The sequence below is a fragment of the Anomalospiza imberbis genome, chromosome 10, assembly GCF_031753505.1.
Source record: "Anomalospiza imberbis isolate Cuckoo-Finch-1a 21T00152 chromosome 10, ASM3175350v1, whole genome shotgun sequence".
Classification (NCBI taxonomy): Eukaryota; Metazoa; Chordata; class Aves; order Passeriformes; family Viduidae; genus Anomalospiza; species Anomalospiza imberbis.
In genome coordinates this window covers 15,248,839-15,269,234 of record NC_089690.1, presented here as the reverse complement: position 1 = coordinate 15,269,234, position 20,396 = coordinate 15,248,839, and the positions used below count along the sequence as shown (strand labels likewise).

Here is a 20,396-nt window from a genome sequence, read left to right as displayed (position 1 = left end):
AATGGTAATCACCAATAATTTCTTCAGTATGTTGTAGAGGAAAATACTTTTCATCAATTACTAGTTACTCCCTGTTGGATATTCATAAGAGAACATTTGCTTTCTTCTGCTGTTAACAATGGCAAGTATGTTAAGGACTTAATTAAAATAATTTTTGGGGATTAACAAGACACATTTGCATAAAGGTTGTGATATTCTAGAGACTGATAATGTTTCAAAATTTATCAAATATCATGGAAATTAGGAATCATTGAAAAGGCAGTCTAAAAGTAGAAAACTAGCAGGCACATGAAACAGACTACCAGTGTTAAATAAGTAGCATATGATGAATGGTACAAAGGGTGGAAGAAAGGCAAAGGATTATTTTTGTCTGAAATAGAGTCTCTGATGCTTGGCAAAGATGCAACTTTGTTGTAGCTCTTATTGAGAGATACATTAAATCAGACTAAGATTAATGAGTGACAGATTAAGTGTTTTCCAGGACATTCAATAAGAAGAGGAAGCCAAAACAGCTTTTAAATGTTTGGTTGTTGTTGTTTGGTTTTTTATTCCAAGAGCTAAAAATATTGGAGGATACTGGAATGGAACTTGGAGAGATATTTTATTATTTTAACTGTTTTGTCCTCCTTTCTATATCCAGCATGATGTTTTAAAGCAACTGGATACAGTCATGCTGTCCTCTTCTTTGAAGTCATAATTTATGTGAATAACACAGATGACTGCTTCAGGCTTCATGACCATAATTCAAAATATTCTCCTACTTTTAGATATATATCTGACTAAACCAATATAACCAGTAAGAAATTCTTGGTGCTTACGAATGATCTTGCAAAGGTCCAGTGAGAGTTTCAAAGTAAATGAACAAGTAAAAGAAATTTACCTGCTGTACGTCCACAGCAACACTTCTCCCTTGCTGGTGAGCACTTCCTCACAGCAATTACATCATGGTTTTGGGAGTGCTTTATAGTGTTTGTATCTGACATCCCACTTGGATTAGTCTGTCAACAATTCTTGGTTGGGATAACCCCCTTGTGCACGTGGTGCTGGGTTCTATTCCTGAGTGAATCACTTAACCTCTCTGTCTTTTTCTTTCCATCCATAAAATTAGCATAATAATGCTAATTCATCACAGGCTATAGTTAAGCTCAATTAATGTTTGTAATGATCTCTGAGATTGTTGGATAAAACATGCTGTAAAAGTGTATTATTATTGTTAATAGAGCCTTTTGTACTTCAGCACTCTAACAAAGCACTACCATTGCTCACCAGCTCCTAAAATTTCATTGAAACTCTGAAGGACTTAATGGGATACAGCTTTCTGTTAGTGTGTCCATTTATCTTCCTGGCTTATTCAAACCATCACAACAGTTTCAGTTCTGCAAATGGAAGAGCTGTGGAATTTGTGCAGAGAGAAATTATGTAATTTATTTTGTAAGTGATCTAGGACTGAAAGCTCTTTAAACAGGCCCTCATTTACAATGACCTCAGTTCTGGCTGAACTAGTTCAGACTGTAGAGAGCTGTGATTTGTAGAACAACTTTTTTTAAAATGAGGTACCTGTCTGGTCAGGACAATAAATAGTCATAGCTGTGGAAATGATGGTAGAAGAAGAGAGTGGGAGTAGACAAATCTCACTCTGCTGTTGGAGGAAATGATCTGGGGTTCATCATTAACGCTCTTGGGTCTTGGTTACATATACCAGGTTAAAAGTTGGAACACAAATGCTTAGAACTCCCCTCCCATTTGTCAGGAGCAGAGGAAGAAATGAAGGAACAAGCTTCACAAAGTAACTAATTAGGAGAAATGGTTTGAGATCTACTGGCCTCAAAGAGCAGCCCACATTTAGCAGCGTATTGGACAGCTAAGCTTGAACATGTGAGCCTGAAATGGATTTGTTCATTGCATTGGTTCTACATTTGTAAGATTATTTGGAGCTGTGAGGCAGTCTTCTCTACACGTGGGTTTTGAGCAGTGAGATTACTCTGTCCTGTTATGTGACATTTTATTTTATCAAATGGTAAACAGCTCTTGTGGGACTTCAAGTATTTTCTCTTCTGCTGACATATGTCAGCTTCCTACCCCTGCTTGTTCCAGTACTTGCATTATTCACAAGTGATTTCTTACTATTTTTAATAATGAGAAATGTGTGTTATTCTCATCTTGTTTGTTCTTTAAAATAGGTGGACAGTCTCTACTAAAGCTTTATGGAAGAAGAAAACCAACAATAATTGAGATCATATTCACAGACTGGTTCTTCTGAAAGTCTTATGTTCCAGAAGTATCTTTAATCATGTGTTTTTCAAAGAAAATTTTTTGATGATTGGAAAATGTAAAATGGCTAAATAGATTTTATGTTGGCTACTTTGAGAAACTTCCTTTTTTTCCAACCTAATTTTTATTGCCTTGCTGGTCTCTAGTGTCTAGTATTACCAAGGATGATTCAGATAAAATTACTGTAATCTCTCTGCAGGATTTTATGTGACTCAGTGAAGACTCTTCCCATATCAAATCTTTGATTCTGTTACTCTCTAAAAGAAAAGTTTGCTCCTTGAAACTGGAAGAAATTGGTGATGTGAACATGGTTGAGCTGATCAACACAAGCAAGTTGTGCTGTTTTCTACAAAGAAAAATAAAAGTGGCAAGGACATAGTAAATTTGATAAAAATACAATACCTACATTCACTAATCATGTGAATTAGCCAGGAGTGAGAAGAGACAGAAATTTGAAACCTTTGTCATAGTGTCTGGCAGCAGTTTAGAAAGCATGTAGGGCCTTAGGAGATAGAATTAGATGGAGAGACCTTGCTTATTGGTAATTAAAGCACTATTCAGAGAAAAACCAAGACAAAGCCACTTGTTATTGCTAATAATTGTGAGTGTCACATTATACAGAAATACAACCTATAAAGGTGAGTGCAAATATCTGTAAAGGTATCATTTTCTTGAGATTCCATGGATGGTTCTACAGTGTTTTAAGACATCATTTTGCCATTTGTTTACAGTGAATCTCAGATGTTCTGTCCTTACAAATGTTATGGTTTATAGAGTACTGGACTGTAAGTGGCTCTTAGAAGCATTTCACAAAAAACCATCCAGCATCTCAGTGTATCTTAATATATGACTTTTCTGGGATCCTTCAGTGTAGGAAAGACTATGCTTTTTCCTAATGTATATTCATAACACATTGATACAATGGAGTATTGAATACATTTCATAATATTCAGATACTTGCTGTTTTTCTAGATTATCAGTACTTGCCTTTTATAAAAGGAATTGCCTTTAAATGCTGCTCTTTTAATTCAGCTGGAAAAGTCCTATCTAACAGGAACGGCAAGAGTCTAAACTTGCATCTTAGATCACTTAGATATTATTTTTGATTGCCTGTTCATATGAGTGTGACAATTAAAAGTGAAGCTGTGTAAATCAATCATAGGAATAACAAAGAACAACTGTTTTCTGTCCCAGCAAATAATGGAAGACTTCGTAGCCATACAGATACACAGAAGGAATTGTGGGAAAGTCTGGGAAAACTGTCAGCACTCAGCTGAGTTAGTCTGTATCCTTGGGGCAATTTAAACTAGATGTGTACACAAAAGGAAGTCCAGGGCATGTTGTCCCGATCAGGCATAAATGGCTGATTACTTTGGCTCTGGCAAGGCAAACTCTGGAAGTTCTATCATCAGTACATTTTTTTTCCTCCCCCTGCCTTGTTTTCTACATCCCAACAACAACTAGTGGAGGTTTCAGTACTGAAGAAGGCAGCTTCTTCACGTGGGATGTAGCAGTAGGAGTTTGGATGGAAGGCAGTTGAGCAGCAGGTTAATTACTAGGCTCAGTGGCTGGGAATGTGGATGCTTTCCTGAGTGTGTTAGGTCAGAGAATTTTAGTTCTTGATAAAGGGTGTGGATTTTTTGTTCTCCAGAATAACTCTGAATTTCAAACTGAGTGCTCATCAATAATGTGTTTTATGCAATGGCACTAGTGGAATGAAGAGACAAACATAATTAATGCAGCTAAAATCAGAGGCTGAAGAAGTCATTCCAAGAGCAGGTTTGCTGATAGGCTGTAGCCAGTTCTGGAATGCCCTTTTAGAAACACCCACCCTGGATTCCCAGCTGTGCTTCATGTCCCCTTGTCATTGCTTTGCAGGGATGGTATCACCAAACAGTTGACTACAGTTTCTTGAGGGTTGGAGCTGATTCTGTCCCTTGATTGTTGTGTGCAGCTCATTTATTTGACAAACAGTTTTAAAAACAAAAGAAACAAAAGTATAAGCACTAAGGTGGGAGTGAATCCAAGGGTATGTGTGTTTGTTCATTCACTTATTAAACATGTTCACTACTATTAAGCAGAAGTCCCACATGCGGCATGTCTTCTGTATAGGTGGAGGCACAGTTTAGTCCCTTGGTCCAGCTTGGGCCACTGTCAAAGAAAGACAGAAGCTAGCTTTATATGACAGACACATATAAAATTAAAAGTGTTTGTCACTTATTTCTCAAAGTCTCCTAGTCTTCCTACAGGTATTTAAAAGGTTAGTGCTTGTAGAGTTCCCAGACTATTAGACTGCCCTTAGTATTTCCTTCTTAGGAAGACAAGGTGTGGTAATACTTTGAGACAAAAATCAGTACAGTTTTAGGGACTTGAAGTGAGTCTTTCTTTCCACACTCTACCTCTTTTTGCTAAATGATTGATGTGGAGGACTAGGACATTTCCTCTAAAAAATATATACCATGAGGAGAATGCTCAATATAAAGTGATGCTGGAACTCTTCATTCCCCACCAATTTTGATAAGCTATAGTATGTGAGGAGAGATAAGATGTTGTTGCACTCGAGTGGTGATAAATAAAGGAAGAGGAAGCATGTTTACAAGTAGGATGCTTGAAAGTGAGAAAGGCTGCAACAGGAATAGCCTGTGAGATCCAGTGTGGATACTTGAAATAGGCTCACTTTAAGCTGATTGAATACAGAACCAACACAAGCTTATAGCATGGACAGAGGTAGTCCTGATCCTGCAGACGCAGGGAATTTTGACATAAGGATTCAAGTGAGACAGTGCCTTGGGACTGTAACAGTTTTGGCACAAATTATGTTAGACTTAAATCCAAGTAGCTGACTGAGAAGTAACGTATAGTATTAATATATGTCAACCTTGAAAAATTGCACTTACTTTGTGCAACATACAAGTGCAATTTTTGAAATTTATTTATTTACTATGGCATGTATTGTGCAATTATAGAAGGACTTAGAGACTGATTTCTGAGCTGAAATTGAGTCCGAAGCAAAATCATTGCAAATCTAAGCCTGCAAAACTATTACTAAGCACTGAATATGGCCCATTAAAGCAAGAGATAAGCATAAAGATTTGGACAAGCTCACTTCCCTGTTCAGTGTGGGATGTTTATTCCTCTGCTGTGTTCACTTCCAGCAGGTCTTTAATGTTTTCTAGATCACACAACCCAGATCACCTTGTTGTGTCTGTCCCAGAGCACTACTTATCTGGGTGAATGAGAATGCTGACTTCAAGAATGCAGGAACAGATATATTTATTGTGAGACTCCACTGAAATCGGTCTTTTGCTGGAAATCATTGTCTTTAAATAAAACTACCACTTGCTTCTGAAATAATAATATCATACTTTAACAAACTGCTCCATATAGCCCAAATCTTCTGTTCTTGAAATCTATAGGAACTTGGTTTTAAACTAACATGACAATATATATTTGACTAAGAGATGAACATTAAAAACCCTCAAAATTAATCCATATTTAACATTCTTAAATTTCATACATGGTGGCATCTATATAATCAGACAGCTCATACTTAAAAAAACTCAAAACAAACAAAAAAATCTAAATAAAGGCTTGCTAAAATCCAAACTTATTTTGTAATCATGCACTGGAATAGCAGTTGTTTTTGCTGGTCTGATCTGCCTTTCTGTTGGCTGGATTCCCTTTCTGTGACAGATGTGCTATTTATGGAAGGGGATTCTGAATATTTTAAAGCACCGACTTAGGAACATCTCATTCCCAGCCTTTAAAATGAAAGTGAGCAAAATGCCAAATAATTTCCCAAAGAAAAACCTCCAAATTAAAGAGATACCTATTTAATCATTAAAAAAAAAGGTGGAAAAAAGCAAAATAAGATTGTCTATTTTTTGAAAAGAAGTGAATACATACGTACAGCAGCCTAGTTTTTGCTGTGCAACATTTTCTGATTTAATACAATATTTGGTATTAGTCTCCCCTTTTAAAAAGAGGTGCTTTTTTTGGAGAAAAAATAAATCATCACATACACAGGTTCCTAGGGAAAGAATATGTGTTTGAAAATTTGGCTGCTTTCTTCCTCAGCCGTACTGGCAGGTCAAATGAAAGCTAGCGCTTCTCTGGACAAATTTGGCCTCACAAAGAGCTGTTTATTTCTGCAATTGCTCAGAAACCATCTAGATTTACTTATACATATGGTAAACAATGGTTACCCAAGGAAATCTTTCAGTGGAATATTTTTGGAGCTAACACATTAATCTTCACAGTTCTGTTCTTGTGCTGGATATCATCTTGCGGTATTTGCAGGTAGAGAGATAAAGAGCTGAGAGAAGTCACCGACATAGTGGGGGGGATTTTACTCTCTAAACAGGTATATTGAATGGTTTGTTTTACCTCATCTGATGGTTTAGCCTTCTGGGAAGGTAACTCAGATTACAATAAACTGCAGCATGGTTCTCTCATTCTCCTTCTGGAGACAGAGTGACAATGAAAATTTTGCTTATTAGGCATTTTTAAAAAAAAATCAGATTGGCAGTTTTTGATGCTTTTCTCTTTGCATATTTTTCATTATACATGCAAAATATTTTGTTGTATTTTTAAGTTTTCCAGATGATAACCCTTTTTTGACATTTACAAAAATCTAATTCCTACAATTACTCTTGCAGTCTCTGCAGAGGGTGATACCAATTTAACGTATGCAGCTGAACAACGTATGTGCTATTAATCTCAGAGGGTAATAGACATTAAGTAGGTGATGTGAAATTTTTAATTATCATTATTATTATTATCTTTGCAGCTATGGTTTTATATCTCAATTTTTTTTTCTTCAAGATGACAGCACTTTCGTATCTGCATTGACCTCCATGATGTCAGAATGTCATTGTGCAAACGTAGCTAAGAAAAGCTGCCGAGAAAAAAAAAACAAAGGAGCTTTGCGTCTTCCAGTAACATGAGATGTGCATATACAGTACGTAGCATTTTGGAATTTATACTGTGCTAGTGAGTTGTTGCTTTCAGTTTGATTAGACAATCATTGTTTCGTTTTCCTTGCTTTGATAGTGAGTATGCTTGCACGCTGCTTAAGTCTTCTTAGTGTTATCTAGGTCAGTGTACTTAGGATAGCTTTTATGTTCTGTAAGTCTGACAGAGACCATGCTTGACAGAGATCAGCAGCAAATTTTGTTTTATTTGTTATATCTGAGGATAGAAAAATATCTTAAAACTAATCAGAATTGTATACCACATAGCACCTACTGTTTCTGCATTGCAGATATATTTAGCTCTAACACTGCTTGTGGTTAACAGGGTGTAGCGTAGACACAGACAGCTGATCATGCAGTCAGACCCGGTGCTCGTGTGGTTTGTCAATACTGCTCAGGATTTTGATGGACTGTAAAAGCGAGAAAACAGAAAGGAGAGAAAAAGGAATGTTTTATTTGTCTAAACATTAGATCTTTAGCTATATTATTTTTGCTATCATTGGCTTTTAATTTTATTTTTTAATACTGGAACTTAAAAATTAAGAAAGCACAGCAAATGCATTCAGGATTTAATATGTGCAACGTGAAATCTTTCTGCATCAAGAGGATGTTGCTATAGTGGATGCAGCGTTTCTCCAATAAGCAAGAAGACTGTTTTGTTTTCCTCGGCAGGCGAATCAGCCATTGCACAAGCAGATTTTGATAAGAGTTTGAAATGCCTACTACTGTACTGTTGTAGAATTTGGAGTTTGCTAACAGTGTTACGGACTGGAGCTCATCTTGCATCACCAGTTGATGACAATTTTCTTTGTTCCCTCCCACCCAGTTGAACCAAGACTCTGTAGCTGATACGCAATGTCACTTACAACATTAATCAGATACTGCATTTAAGGTGAGCTGTCCCCTGCCTCCTCCCTTACCAGAGCTGTGCTGCAGTATGTATCTTACTCCTGCAAGCCTAAAATGGCAGGCAGGATTAACGTTGCTTGTGCTGTGTGCATGCTGTGTATTGAATTCATTATAATGTGCCTAGTATCTCAAATGTGAGTATGTAAATGGTCTGTGTGCCATGTCATGCAGTAGTGAAGACTGGTTTGTGCGTCATTACAGGCTTAGATATTTGAGCATCACCTTAAGAATTCTTTTTTCATTTGCAATGTGGTGAGCTGTTAGCTTGTCATCACATTCGAACTACATTATTAGCCCTTGGAAAGGGAAAAAAAACACCAAACTGTGCTTCCAGATGGTGTCACCCTTTTTCTTCTTGCATTTACTGTAGTTTAAATAATGTATATTGTATTGTTAATTAATGTGAATATCGAATTAAAGCACTTGAAACTTACATATTTATTATGCAGGTAGGAGGCACATCAAATCTATTTTTAACTCTTACGCAGTCCACGTTGTGCAATTGGCTTTGGTTGTCGAGTTTATATTTTCAGCTGTGATATCAATAGGTTGATTTTCAGTAAATGTGACAAGTGGCCTTTGCACTGGTCAGCTTCAAGCTTTGAACCCTCGGAGGAGGAGAAAAAAAAAAAAAAAGCCAACCTTGTTTTGCAGTTTTGGAAAACCTTGGATGAGGACTTTTTTTTCCCACTCCTGCTTTCCCTGTTGATAAACTCAGTTCTCCTGGTCACGGTCTATTCAAGCTGCTTCCCATCTGAATTTTGACAACTGCTGCTAAAAAATTATCAAGAAGACCACGAACAGAACTTCTCTCCATCGCTTTACATAAAAATGGCTGGGTGCATTGCCATGTTAACACTGCTCTAAGTGGTACATGCAGGTAGGTTGAGATTTGCATGTTTTACTGTTTTCTTGGTCAGTGTTGCAAGAACATGAAATGGGCTTTGGAATGTAGCTTTCAGTTTTAAAATGTACTAAACTGTTAATGAAACAACCTATATTAAATTGTTGGCTTCACATGTTGGCATGGCAATTATTCTTATCTGTTTTTTTTAAAATCTGTTGTGAAAGTGGAGCAATCATGTCCTAAAATAATCATATGTACAAAGGGCGTGGCAACGCTTATGCAACAAAAGAATTTTTGAAAACCTTATTGATTCCATTACATTTTAAAGCTGACTATAAGCATTACTAAACTGCAGCTAAAAGGTAGAAATAAAAATTGAGGAAGATTAGTAGAAAGAAAAATATTTAAATTCTGTCATAAGCGGTTTTGTGTTTTGTGCGAAATATTAAATAAAGAATAATATGCTTTAATGCTTATATTTTCAGTATTGGCTACAAACATAAAACTGCAGTATTTCTTGTTATTTAAAGGTAGGAGAACTTTAAAGAGAGAGATTGATATAGATGGCCCTGTCAGTTTAAACTGAGTATCAGTTCACTGAAATGTGTTTTACTTCATAAAAAAAAAATTATTAAATAAAACCTTAACAGCCTTAAGTACAAAAACTTGAATTTGAGCATAAAGAATAACAATCATTATGAGTACTGTATTACTTACACCAACTCATAATATATTTCTTTCAGATTAATACTGGGCCAGAACCAGTTTCCTTGGCAACCAAATCCTTTAAAAAGGTTCAATGGTTGAGTTGTAGAAAGATGTTATTCTCTTTAGTAGCAATATCACAATGCAAATGGAAATGTCGCAGTTGTTTCCTCTTAGTGCTAACTGAGAATGTGGTCTCACTTTGTGTTTCCATGCGGCTATCAGTTCTTAAATGATGCCATGTTTATAAAGCTGTACACACAAAAACCTGTTTTATTTCTGGTTTGCATTGGTTGTTCCCAGAAACGTACCCTGGTTTCTTTTTTAATTTAGCCCAGTCTTGCATATAGGTCAAGGTTTGTACTGTGGGTATATAAAGTAATAGTTTTATTATCATCACAAGTATAAAAATATGACTAAAACATTCAGCAATTAACAAATGCAGAGAATCAGAAGCTTTAAACCTTCTTTCAACTTTGCTGAATTCAGCCACATTAATGCTAATAAACCTTTCTTTAAATAGTGGAGCTAGTCTGAAGTTCAGGTAAAGAACTGTTTAAGAATACTGCAAAAGAACTCCTGTCAGACCTTAAACAAGCCTTTAGAGAATAAGTTCACTTGTGGTCTGCGGTAATTTGCAGACCTTGTAGATTTTGCAAAATTTAAGTACTATAATTCTTTATTTCTATTTTTAGCTAATATTTTTTACCGTGCCAGTAAAGTTAAACCACAGGTAACTGCCTGTACAGATCAGATGTTACCGAATGTCTCCACTGAGCTTATAACGTAGTGCATCTCCTCGCCGATGCCCTTTGTATGTGACTTGAGAAATTCTCACTACTGCAATCAGACTTTTGCAGCAGGGAAGCCATTTTCCTTTCATGTCCTTGACTTTAAAATGACTGAGTATATTTTGTGTGGAAGAAGACTCAGCCCTGCAAGTGAACGCAGAGGAGGTATTTAGAAGCACAGCCAATTATCAATAATAGCCTTGACTGTATGAGTAATATTAAACTAATTCTCATTTACTTCTAAATATACCAGTTCAGTGCATTCCAAGTGAGCAGAGTATAACTGTTCAGGAATATGACTTGTCCTGTGTCATAATAGGCAAATCCTTAATGATGACAATAAAACCATTAGATTCATAATTATAAGAATAATTTAATGCACTCCAGTATTCCTCTGTTCCACCTAAAGAAACAGAACTGAAAATGTAACAGACAGCATCTCTCAAGTGACGTATTAAAGCCTGCATTTTTGTAATTTGATTTATCTCCAGTAGCTTGCTTCTGCTGATTATTTTCCTGTCTAAAATGTTAATATGGAGGCACCATTAAATGTAGTAAGAAAGTGAATTTCTTTGTTATTTCTTGTGTGGTTATTTTTAAAGGAAATGCTGAGCAAATTATATGTCTAATCTATTTATTGCCTCTGATACTTATCTTTAGAAAAGATGGGGCACTTAGCAATAAACTGTTTTTATTATATCTTTGTGTTTAAACATACCCACTCAAGGCATTTTCAAAAAGTAGCTCCATTACATGAGCACATTTCCCTATGGCTGTTTTAAATCCATTTGCAGATTTGCTCTTTGTTAAGGGGTGCAAATCCTCTTGTAATAAATATGACTGAACTCAAGTGCTTTCATGAGTCTGGAAAAACTCATTGGCAGCCATGAACAGCAATTTCTTCTAGCGAGAGAAACGGAGTTCTTTTTTAGGAGGAGTCCAGTAATTAGCAAGCTGTTTCCAGTTTTGACTGTTATACGTGGGTTGCTGCATGCATTTCAGCGGCGCTTACATCCAGCTAATGCACAGTGTCAGAATGCTGTAGACAGAGGTGCCATAAAAAATATTTTGTAAACTTCATCCATTTTATTCTTTTGCTAAGGGGACTAACCAGGGCATGGAGGAGCAGGTGCAGTTTTTCCCACCTCCAGCACAGCCTGCAAATGCTATTGTAAGGGGGGCTTGTTAGGGTTTTTGGGTTTATTTTGTTGAGGGTTGGGGGAGGGGGTGTTTAGCTTTATCATAGAAGTCAAATTGTTGATACTGAACCACCCTTTTTATAATTGGAATTTGTTCCTTTATCCATGCAAATTCCATTTCTGCCTAACAAAATCTAAACAAAGCATGAGTAAAAATGAAATCAAAACCAAAAAATTATTCACTTGGACACTGTCCTACTTGTTTTTCAATGGTCTTTCTAATCAAGGTTACTTCTGCCTCTAACCTTCATTTTGATTTGAAAGTGCAGGTCTCTCAGTGGGAAACTACCTGTGTTCAGACAGTATTTGTCAGACTACTAAACTGATTCTGGTAGTAATGAATAGGTACCAATTAACCCTTTTGAGGTATCTGGTGTCTGCTGTGCTTTATCACATAAATTGCTTCACTAAGTATTAAAAGGGCTTTATTATGCATAATATTGCATTTGAATTCCAGTATTATCAAATTTGGGAAATCTTTAGCTTTGGTAAGATCTTTAACTGTTGGATTCCTCCAACATGATGTTTAAGCTTCCCATTTATCATATTTTGGTCATTTATGAATATGCCTTTATTGGAATTTGAGGTAATAATGACTTACTGCATTTTTTTTTTCATTCTGGCCTTTCTTAAGGGCAGATGTGAGTTACAGATTTCTAACTCAAATTAACATATACTAAAAATGTACAAGGCTGAACCAACAACAACAACAACAAAATACTAGCTCACCTTCTTACCTTTTCAAGCCAAAGTAATGGATCCTGTATTTCCTGTACAATGTTATTGCTAAGAGCATATGGTGTATTTGCAAATGGAGGATGGAGCTATGTATTTTTAATTGCTGTTCCATACTTGCTGCTGTATGAATGCCTATCAGCTGAGTCATAAGGCCTTATCTGCATGATTTTGCAATTTCTCTATGGAACAATTTCATTTTTTCAGTATCTTTGAAACAAAACCCTGTTCCGCATAATTTTTATACTGTTACAGGAAAACCTTTTTAGTATGTTTGATACATAACAATAAAATCAGGATATTTGACAGTGATGAATAATCATTTAAGCAGAGAAATGCAGGAAGTGTATTCCAGAGAACAAGAGCTGCCTAGAAATGTCATTATCACAAATACTGTGGTGATATCTGTGACAAGAGAGATCAAAAGAAAAGTGGTGGAAGAGAAAGAGGAGAAAGAAAATGTCTTTCAAAATAATTACTTTAAACTTGCAAACATCCTTACATTTCTGTCTAGAACATATCATTATGTCCAGTCTGCACAACACAGGATAAACCATAATAAAACAATGCAGCAGAAGTTTGGTTAATGCTACTGGTTTATTGCTGGTGTGTCCTAAAATTCCCAGATGTAGATTTGGAGCCCTACAGCACCCCAGGGAAAAATTTTGATGAATTACGCAATGTATGTGGAAATTAGTACTCATCTAATAATTCAGTCATTAAATTTGGACTTTTTCCCTTTGCAGGCTGATACACTGTAGCCACACAGTTCACAAAATTACTGAGATGGTTTTGCTGAAAATACCTGTCAATACCACTTTTAAAAGACTCTAACAGAAGAACAACCTGATTTTAGGTGGGTAAGTTTATGGGGTGAACTCACATAGAAATAGAGCTAAATTATTTAACACCATCACCACTGCATTACCTGGGTATATTTTCTGTTAATTTCTAATTCATTACAATAATTTAAGATTTGTTCTCACTATGGTACCACATTGCTCTATTCTCATGTCAATATTATTGGATTTTTCCAGTTCCTACTGCATTTCTATTGCCATAGAGATTGGACAAAAGAAAAATCAGACAGAATAGTTTTTGAAACAGGTTGTTACAGCCTCCAGTGATCTGCACAAACCAAACATATTGGTATGCACACAAGCCTCCTGAGCATGCCAGAATGTTAGCTCTGAATCCCAGTCACGAGTGTTCATTACAAGCCTGTGCCACACAGGAAAGGCAGAGGAACTCTCAGTGCCACTGCCTGTTTCTGACACTGTTGTGTTGGTTAAGCTGGGTATAGTTCATAGAATCTCTACCTTAATACATGACTTTAATCAGGGACAGTAAAAAGCCTCTTGATTCATGAGCTGGAAAGCCGTTTGTAGATTCAGGTATAGTATTGTGATAAAAAATCACTGAGGATATTTCAAAATAACAGTTCACATTTTGCACAGCTTCTTTAAAATATTAGCACTTTCCTTTTTTCTTGTTGTGAATCTCCAATAATAACCTTGGTTAGTATTAGTATGCCTGGTATCTGTGCTTTAGATTTAAGATATACTTGTATCAAATGAAAGAATCAGTAACATTCTGATTAATTATTAATTTTTAATGTGGTCCTTGGTACCAAAGAGTATAAGAAAGGGAGAAATCCCACTGATTTCAGTGGCACTATTTGCACAGATTTTGGTAGGAAATGCTTTGTTGCATCAGAGTCATTCTCACTGTGGAATTGAAATAAGTAATTAAGGTCATCAGGCAGAATGTACGGTAAAGAATCAAATTTTTAAAAAAACCCAAAAAAACACAACCCCACAAGTCAAAAAGCCCTCTTCAATTCCTAGAATATCTCAAAATGTTTTCTGTAATTAAATTTACTTTTAATATGCAATGTTGTGTGACACAGAAAATGTAAGGGATTTTCAGAGACAATAAAATGGCATTGGTGGTTTAAACTAATCAGTGAAACATTACAATTAGATAAATTCAGGTTACCTGCATTTACAGAGCATTTACAGAGCTACAAAACCGAAGTTGTACCTATTTTAAGTAAATTATCATAGAACACTTGCTCAGTACATTTTAGACAGAATACTGGGCCATAACCTGTTTCCTTGACAACCACATAGGAATAAAAGGTACATTAGCAAAGCTGCAGATGTGTGTCAGTGAATGCTTATTAAGCAGCCCAATGCATTTACATACCATGTGCTCACAATAATGCATGCATCTTGAAAATCACCATATAAAAAGATTTCTGGGCATGGCCCAGTGTGGTTTCCTAATACTCAAAGATTTTAACCAAAACCCCTCATGTTTTCAATGGAAATATCTCTTGTGACTTTCTATTATTGCACTTTCAATTTGGCTTGCAATAGCTGGATAAAATTGGAATGGTAGGCTAGGTCTGCAAATGGAAACTTTCCTCTAGGATTCTGAATACTTACAGCACTGCTGTAAGTATGGATGGAAATCATGGGTAATGGTGTCTTTCAGAAATGCTCAGGCACTCTCAATTTGAATCTTGCACCAGCATTCAGAAGCAAGCAGGATCACACTGCTTCACACAGTGACTAACTAAAGCCACTAAGCTTTAGTGGCTTAATGAAGCTGGTGTTGCTTGTAGCACTCTGGCTATCTAACGTAGCCAGGCAAAGAGATATGACCCAAGTGTTGTCTTCTGCCGGACAAGAGGAGAAGGCAGGGGTCAAGAAACAGTTGTGGAAGTCAAAATGACAGCTGATCATGGGCTTTTGGAATAATATCTGGATGTAACATTTAGGCAGTACTTACACTTTCTGTGCAAGTGTTCAGTCCCGGATTGAAGCTTAGATAAATAAGATCAGTTCTGAGAAATTTATCTACTGACTTCAGCAAGTTTATGTACAGGTTATTTTTGGCCTTTCTTCTTAAAGTATTAATTTATATATAAAATGAAAAGTGTATCCAACCCTTTGGGTTACCCTAAATTATATATTTTAAAGAAATAGGTCTAAAATCCTATTAATTAAAAAGATGGGGAAAGTGGGAATCTGCAAATTTTGGGTTTAAATTCAGTGGGTGTAACCAGAGAAGTTGCTTAGGTAACAAGTAGCCTCATTAAATTTGCCTTGAAATCAATGAAAATATTCCTATTTACTTTTTTGGAGTGCTTAGTAAGAGAGCAGACTTCATACGTAACAATCAGATTTAGGAAATTAAGATTATCCTTACAATGTTCAACATTTCCCTTACTTTCAACAGCCAAGTTGAGAATCAATACCAGAATCTAGTGTTAATTTCAGATCATTTAAACACTGCCACATAAATCTTTTCATGATCTTGAACCATAAACAATGTGGATATGTACTAACACATGCTACTATTAAGACTTCTAAGTGAATAAGAGTTTGGCAAATTATTATGGAGAGGCAAGCCAACTGCTGGGGTTGTAGTAGTAGTTGTAGTAGTTGCTGTTGCTGTTGCCGTTCCTGTTGCTGTTGTCTCACCCCGAGCTGAGCTCAGATCTGAGCAGTTCACATTGGTGGCAGAGCAAGCAGCACAAACCAGAGTTGGAGCCATCACGGTTTTCTTTGTACTGCCAGCACTATCTGCTTTTGCTACAGTCCTTCTCCACTGCATGGGCAGAGGCCCTGCTTCAGCCTTTAGTTTGGAAACATGCAGTAGGATGGAAAAGAATGAGTAGGGCTTGGGCTGGGCCACTTTGGTCGGCACAAAACAGAGCGTAAGAATATATAAGAGCATAAGAAGTTCTCGTGTGTCCGCTAAGTTGTCATAATGTTGGCCACGCTGGAGTGATGACTGAGAGCAATAGCTATCACTTGTATGTTGGTTTTGGTTTACCAAAGAAAGAGCAAAACCAAAAATATTTTGCAAAATTGTAAGGAATACTGGAGGCTAGTGGTCGTGAATTAACAGCTTGAAGACCAGTTCTGGTTTCCAAAATGGGTGTGTCCAGCCAGCTGGCAGACCAACTGAATGAGGTGTTTGCAGGTGCAGATTGAACTCTATTTCCAGTCAGTTGTGATTTGCTACATCAGCTGTAGTAAAGGGCAAGAACAGATGCACTGGCCTGGCCCCCCACATACCTCACCCAGAAGAACAGCAGCCTCGAGCCTGCGTTGTGGATGCTGGCTCCCATATTCAAATGATGCTTCCTCTGAGAATTGGAAAATGGAGGCTGAACTCAACTACTTTTATTTTACCTTTCTGATAACAGAACAGGCAACAGAATACCACATAGTAATTGTCTGAATGAACAAAACCTAAATGTTTCATTTGCTCCTTTTGTTTAAAGCTATTCAAATATATAAATCACTACATTTGACAAGAGTCATCAACAGAAGAATGTCTGTTGCTGTCACTCTGCCTGTGAACATACCTTCATGTTTGCAACTGATTTCTGTTCGCTAAGGACTGATATGTCCTAAAAGTGTAGGCAGCTAGAAAATGGCTTGCCAGCAGCACATAAAAAAAGAAAGACTTAAATGGAAAATAATAATAAGATTGTTCAGAGATAGCAAGATGTAAAGTCAGCCGATTCTTAGGAGCAGTACAACATAAACTTTTGTATTTTGTGCAAGACAGGAATTTGGATTTATGTTATTGTCATTGCTTCATTTTCCTTTTTAGACTGGTGAAAAAGATGTAGTTACACCTTTAAAAATTGCTTGTTTGTGTCCTGTTTAGTGTTAATGGGACTCTGATTAGGCCATGCCTAAATTTTAAGAAGGCAGCATTTCTTGTAGAAAGACTTGGTTCGGTGCATGTGCACAGCTCACACAGTTTGAGAGCCGAGTGAGTTGTCCCAGGTTTCTCTCCTCTCCACCAGACTTGGAAGAGCAGAGGGCTGCTGCAGGTGCTGTAACTGGGCTCCTTCTCCCTCCCACTTGATGCTGAATAAGAGGAAAAGGGTTGCACATGAACTCTTTCCCTTCCTCATGGAGCACAAAGGGGAGCTGAAGTCACTCTGGGCTGCTGGGTCTTTGCTGTGCCCCACTCCTGAGTGAAGGGTTGGCCTGCCTGAGGGTACAGAGGAGCTGTGTTTCCTTCTCAGCAGCACCCTGGGTGCTCTCACCTCAGCAGGGAGAGCAATGAAGATGGCAGTCTATCCTAGCACTTGTCTCATGGATAGGCTGGTCTAGGCAGTGAGACAGAAACCAGTCAAATCCTGGCCAAACTCCTGTTGCTTATGAGGAATTTGCAAGACTGAGTAATGCTCTATGTGTTGTTTTCTGCTGTTGCTTAAGAACTGAAACTGCTTGGCTAGAGAGGAGTATTGGCACATTTTTTTCATTAAATACTCTTTCAGAAAGAATACCATATGCCACGAGTTGCAGAAGTGAAATTATCAGACTTCAGCAAAGCATCCCAACACCACCATTTCAGTAATCTTGGAACTGTTTTATACATTTTAAAGAGATTTGCTGAAAATTTTCTCAAGATCTTGCAGATTTACCATATGAGAAATAATCCAGTGCTAAACTACTTGGACTTCCTTCTAAAAGGAACACAGTATTTGTGTGCTCTGATGCACAATCATTTATGTTTAATAGGAATTGGTACACATACTCTAGCAAGCTTACTATTTCTAAAGTACATCATCAGTGTTGGGGATTACATCCTGCAATCAGGGCTGCAGAGCAAATGGATCTTGTCCAACTTCTCCCAGATATCACTGTAGTGCATTTACAGGTCTGGCTGCAGCACCAGTGCCTCCATTTTCTTTGCTTGCAGTTGGTTTTACATGAAACATTAGAATGATTATGTAAAATCTTGGATGAGGTCAAGACAGCCTTAGAATTACTTTTTCTGAAGAATATCTTTAACACACAATGAGCTGATGGGACTGTAAATTCCCAACAGCTCAAATCATATATATATATATATATATATATATATATATATATATATACACACACATAAATACATATATATATGGAAATTAATACCTTCAACTGCACTACTAGTCACAGAAAAGGTGATTCTTTTTTTAGTGGATGAGCTAAAGTTGCCTTAAGAAAACACCCTTTAAAAAAAGAGAGCAAACTTGATTCTTTTTTTTGTTCTCCATATCAATTATATTGTCTATAGATATTACGACTGCTGGAGCAGCCAATGTCTAAGTACAAATAAATTATTGTTTCTAAGTGGGAAATATCAGCTATACAAATGAGGGTTATGCATCTGATTTTCAGAACAATTTAAAATAATAAATTTTAATTAAGATTTAGGGGGAATTAATAACCTAATCTTCCTTAAATTTGTTTCAAGATGCTTGTTCAGTAAGGCATTTATTTCCTTTAAGGGATTACAACAGGTTTAATTTAATCCATTTTATTGTATTGTTACAGTCAACACATTCGTCACAAATACTTTTTATGGCACTTGTGTCAAAAATCTTCATTAATACATATGATTATGTATATACATATCTAAAAGAGTAATAAATGAAAAAAACCCAGCAAATAAGCAATAGGCAAAGTCCAAGATTAAAAGTAACCTACATGTAAGTATGAAACTTTGCTTATCCATTATGTAGGTTGGAATAAAAATTAATGTTGGGAAAACGTTGGGACACACTCTGCCTTTGCCATCAAAACCACTGTGTTCTTCAATTATTTGTTCCCATTCCCACAGCTGTTGGTGAACAGCTACTGGTCATCTCATCACTCAATTTGCCATGAGATTAAAGAAATAGTTTTTCGGTGGCAGAGAGCCCTAAGCTAAAAACATTCATTGCTTCAGTAGGTGAACTTGTAGGTAAGAATTCCAGTGATCCAGAATCACAGAAGGAATTAACTCTTCACAGAAATGTTCAGTATTTCTAAGGTGAACTTTTAATGTGGACTGTAAAAGTTATTGAAAAATGTGTGTATAGATAAGTCACTGAAATTGTTACAATTTCCTGACAGGAAAAAATTTCTTTCCATAGCTTTTAATGAATTGAGAAAGCACTGATAGTTCCAAGACAGAATGCTGGGGGGAAAGGAAACAAAACTTCCCCTCTTTATAATAGATTCTGTACATTATGTTGATATTAACCAGTTTCCTGCAATGATAAGCAGGAGAGGCTCCACCAAAATTCTAGCTTCCAGGCCCATCAAGTGTGACAATGATGAAATAGCTCATACTTCTGGATTTTTATTTTTTTTTTGTCTAAAATTAACCAGTTCCTATTATTCAGTGCTTTTAATGCGTAGGTTTAATATCTGAAAATAAAGGTTCTGTCCCGTGAAGCCTTATACGGAATACCTTGTAAAAATAAGCATAGGTTAGCCTCGGACAAAAGCAAGCTTTAAGACAAATCCCAAACTGTTCATTTACCTAACAATGTTTTTCACCTGTGTCAAAGCCCAGTTCTTCTCTAAGCTTCCTGATTTTGAGTTCTGAGAAAACAGACTGTGCTGACTATTTGCAGTGAGAGGCTGAGGCAGTATCTGGGAGGACTGTACCAAGTGGGTTGGAGCATCTGGACAGATGAAACCAAGCTGTGTCCTTTATCTAAGGGAGCATTTGTTACTGCTTACGAAGCCCTAATGCTAATGTTGTGCTTGTTTCCTGAGGCAGTAAAAATATCAAGAAACCTAAATTATGTTTCAGAATACTGCTTAAAACAAAATTCTTCATGTTAAGTTTCTATATATGCTTTAAAAAAGATAATATAATCAGATAACGAAAAGGGTAAATGTTACTATAATTCACTATTTAAATGTGGTTTATTTCAGGGATTTTTTTTCAAGGCTATGTTTCATCTCTGCTTTCTGGAGAGAAGTGGCAGAAGGTAGCACAGAAACACTATCCATGCTCAGAAGTACTTTCTTTTCTTCCTGGCCGAAAGGCCTGGAAGGACAGTCAGGCATTGCAGTCCTGTGTCAGGTCCAGGAGGAATTCTCAGGGAAGTGCACAGCACCGCGCTGATGGCCGTGGAGCAGGCGCCGGCTGCCGGGAGCGCGGCGTTTCC

General features: G+C 36.8%; 1 protein-coding gene and 1 long non-coding RNA gene across 7 annotated transcripts in view; one reads left to right on the top strand and one right to left on the bottom strand.

The window, feature by feature from the left end:
* ZBTB38 (zinc finger and BTB domain containing 38) overlaps nucleotides 1–20,396 on the top strand; it is a 40,446-nt gene that overhangs the window by 7,387 nt on the left and 12,663 nt on the right. Inside the window, exons 1-4 of one of the 6 annotated variants that reach the window (XM_068200804.1) lie at nucleotides 2,893–2,909; nucleotides 7,096–7,231; nucleotides 8,071–8,136; nucleotides 13,177–13,286. Coding sequence is in view for 1 of the 6 variants with exons in the window: in XM_068200801.1 (XP_068056902.1) it covers nucleotides 9,028–9,033 (6 nt within the window). In the remaining 5 variants the exon portion in view is untranslated. Of the gene's footprint in view, nucleotides 2,910–7,095; nucleotides 7,232–8,070; nucleotides 8,137–8,709; nucleotides 9,034–13,176; nucleotides 13,291–20,396 lie in introns of those variants that run through there. The other 5 variants (XM_068200805.1, XM_068200806.1, XM_068200802.1 and 2 more) reach the window with 5 other exon arrangements.
* On the bottom strand, nucleotides 7,298–8,728 carry LOC137480009 (uncharacterized). Its single transcript, XR_011002646.1, has 2 exons — nucleotides 8,588–8,728; nucleotides 7,298–7,654 (listed from the first exon to the last, which is right to left on the bottom strand). It is a non-coding gene; the product is annotated as an uncharacterized lncRNA (long non-coding RNA).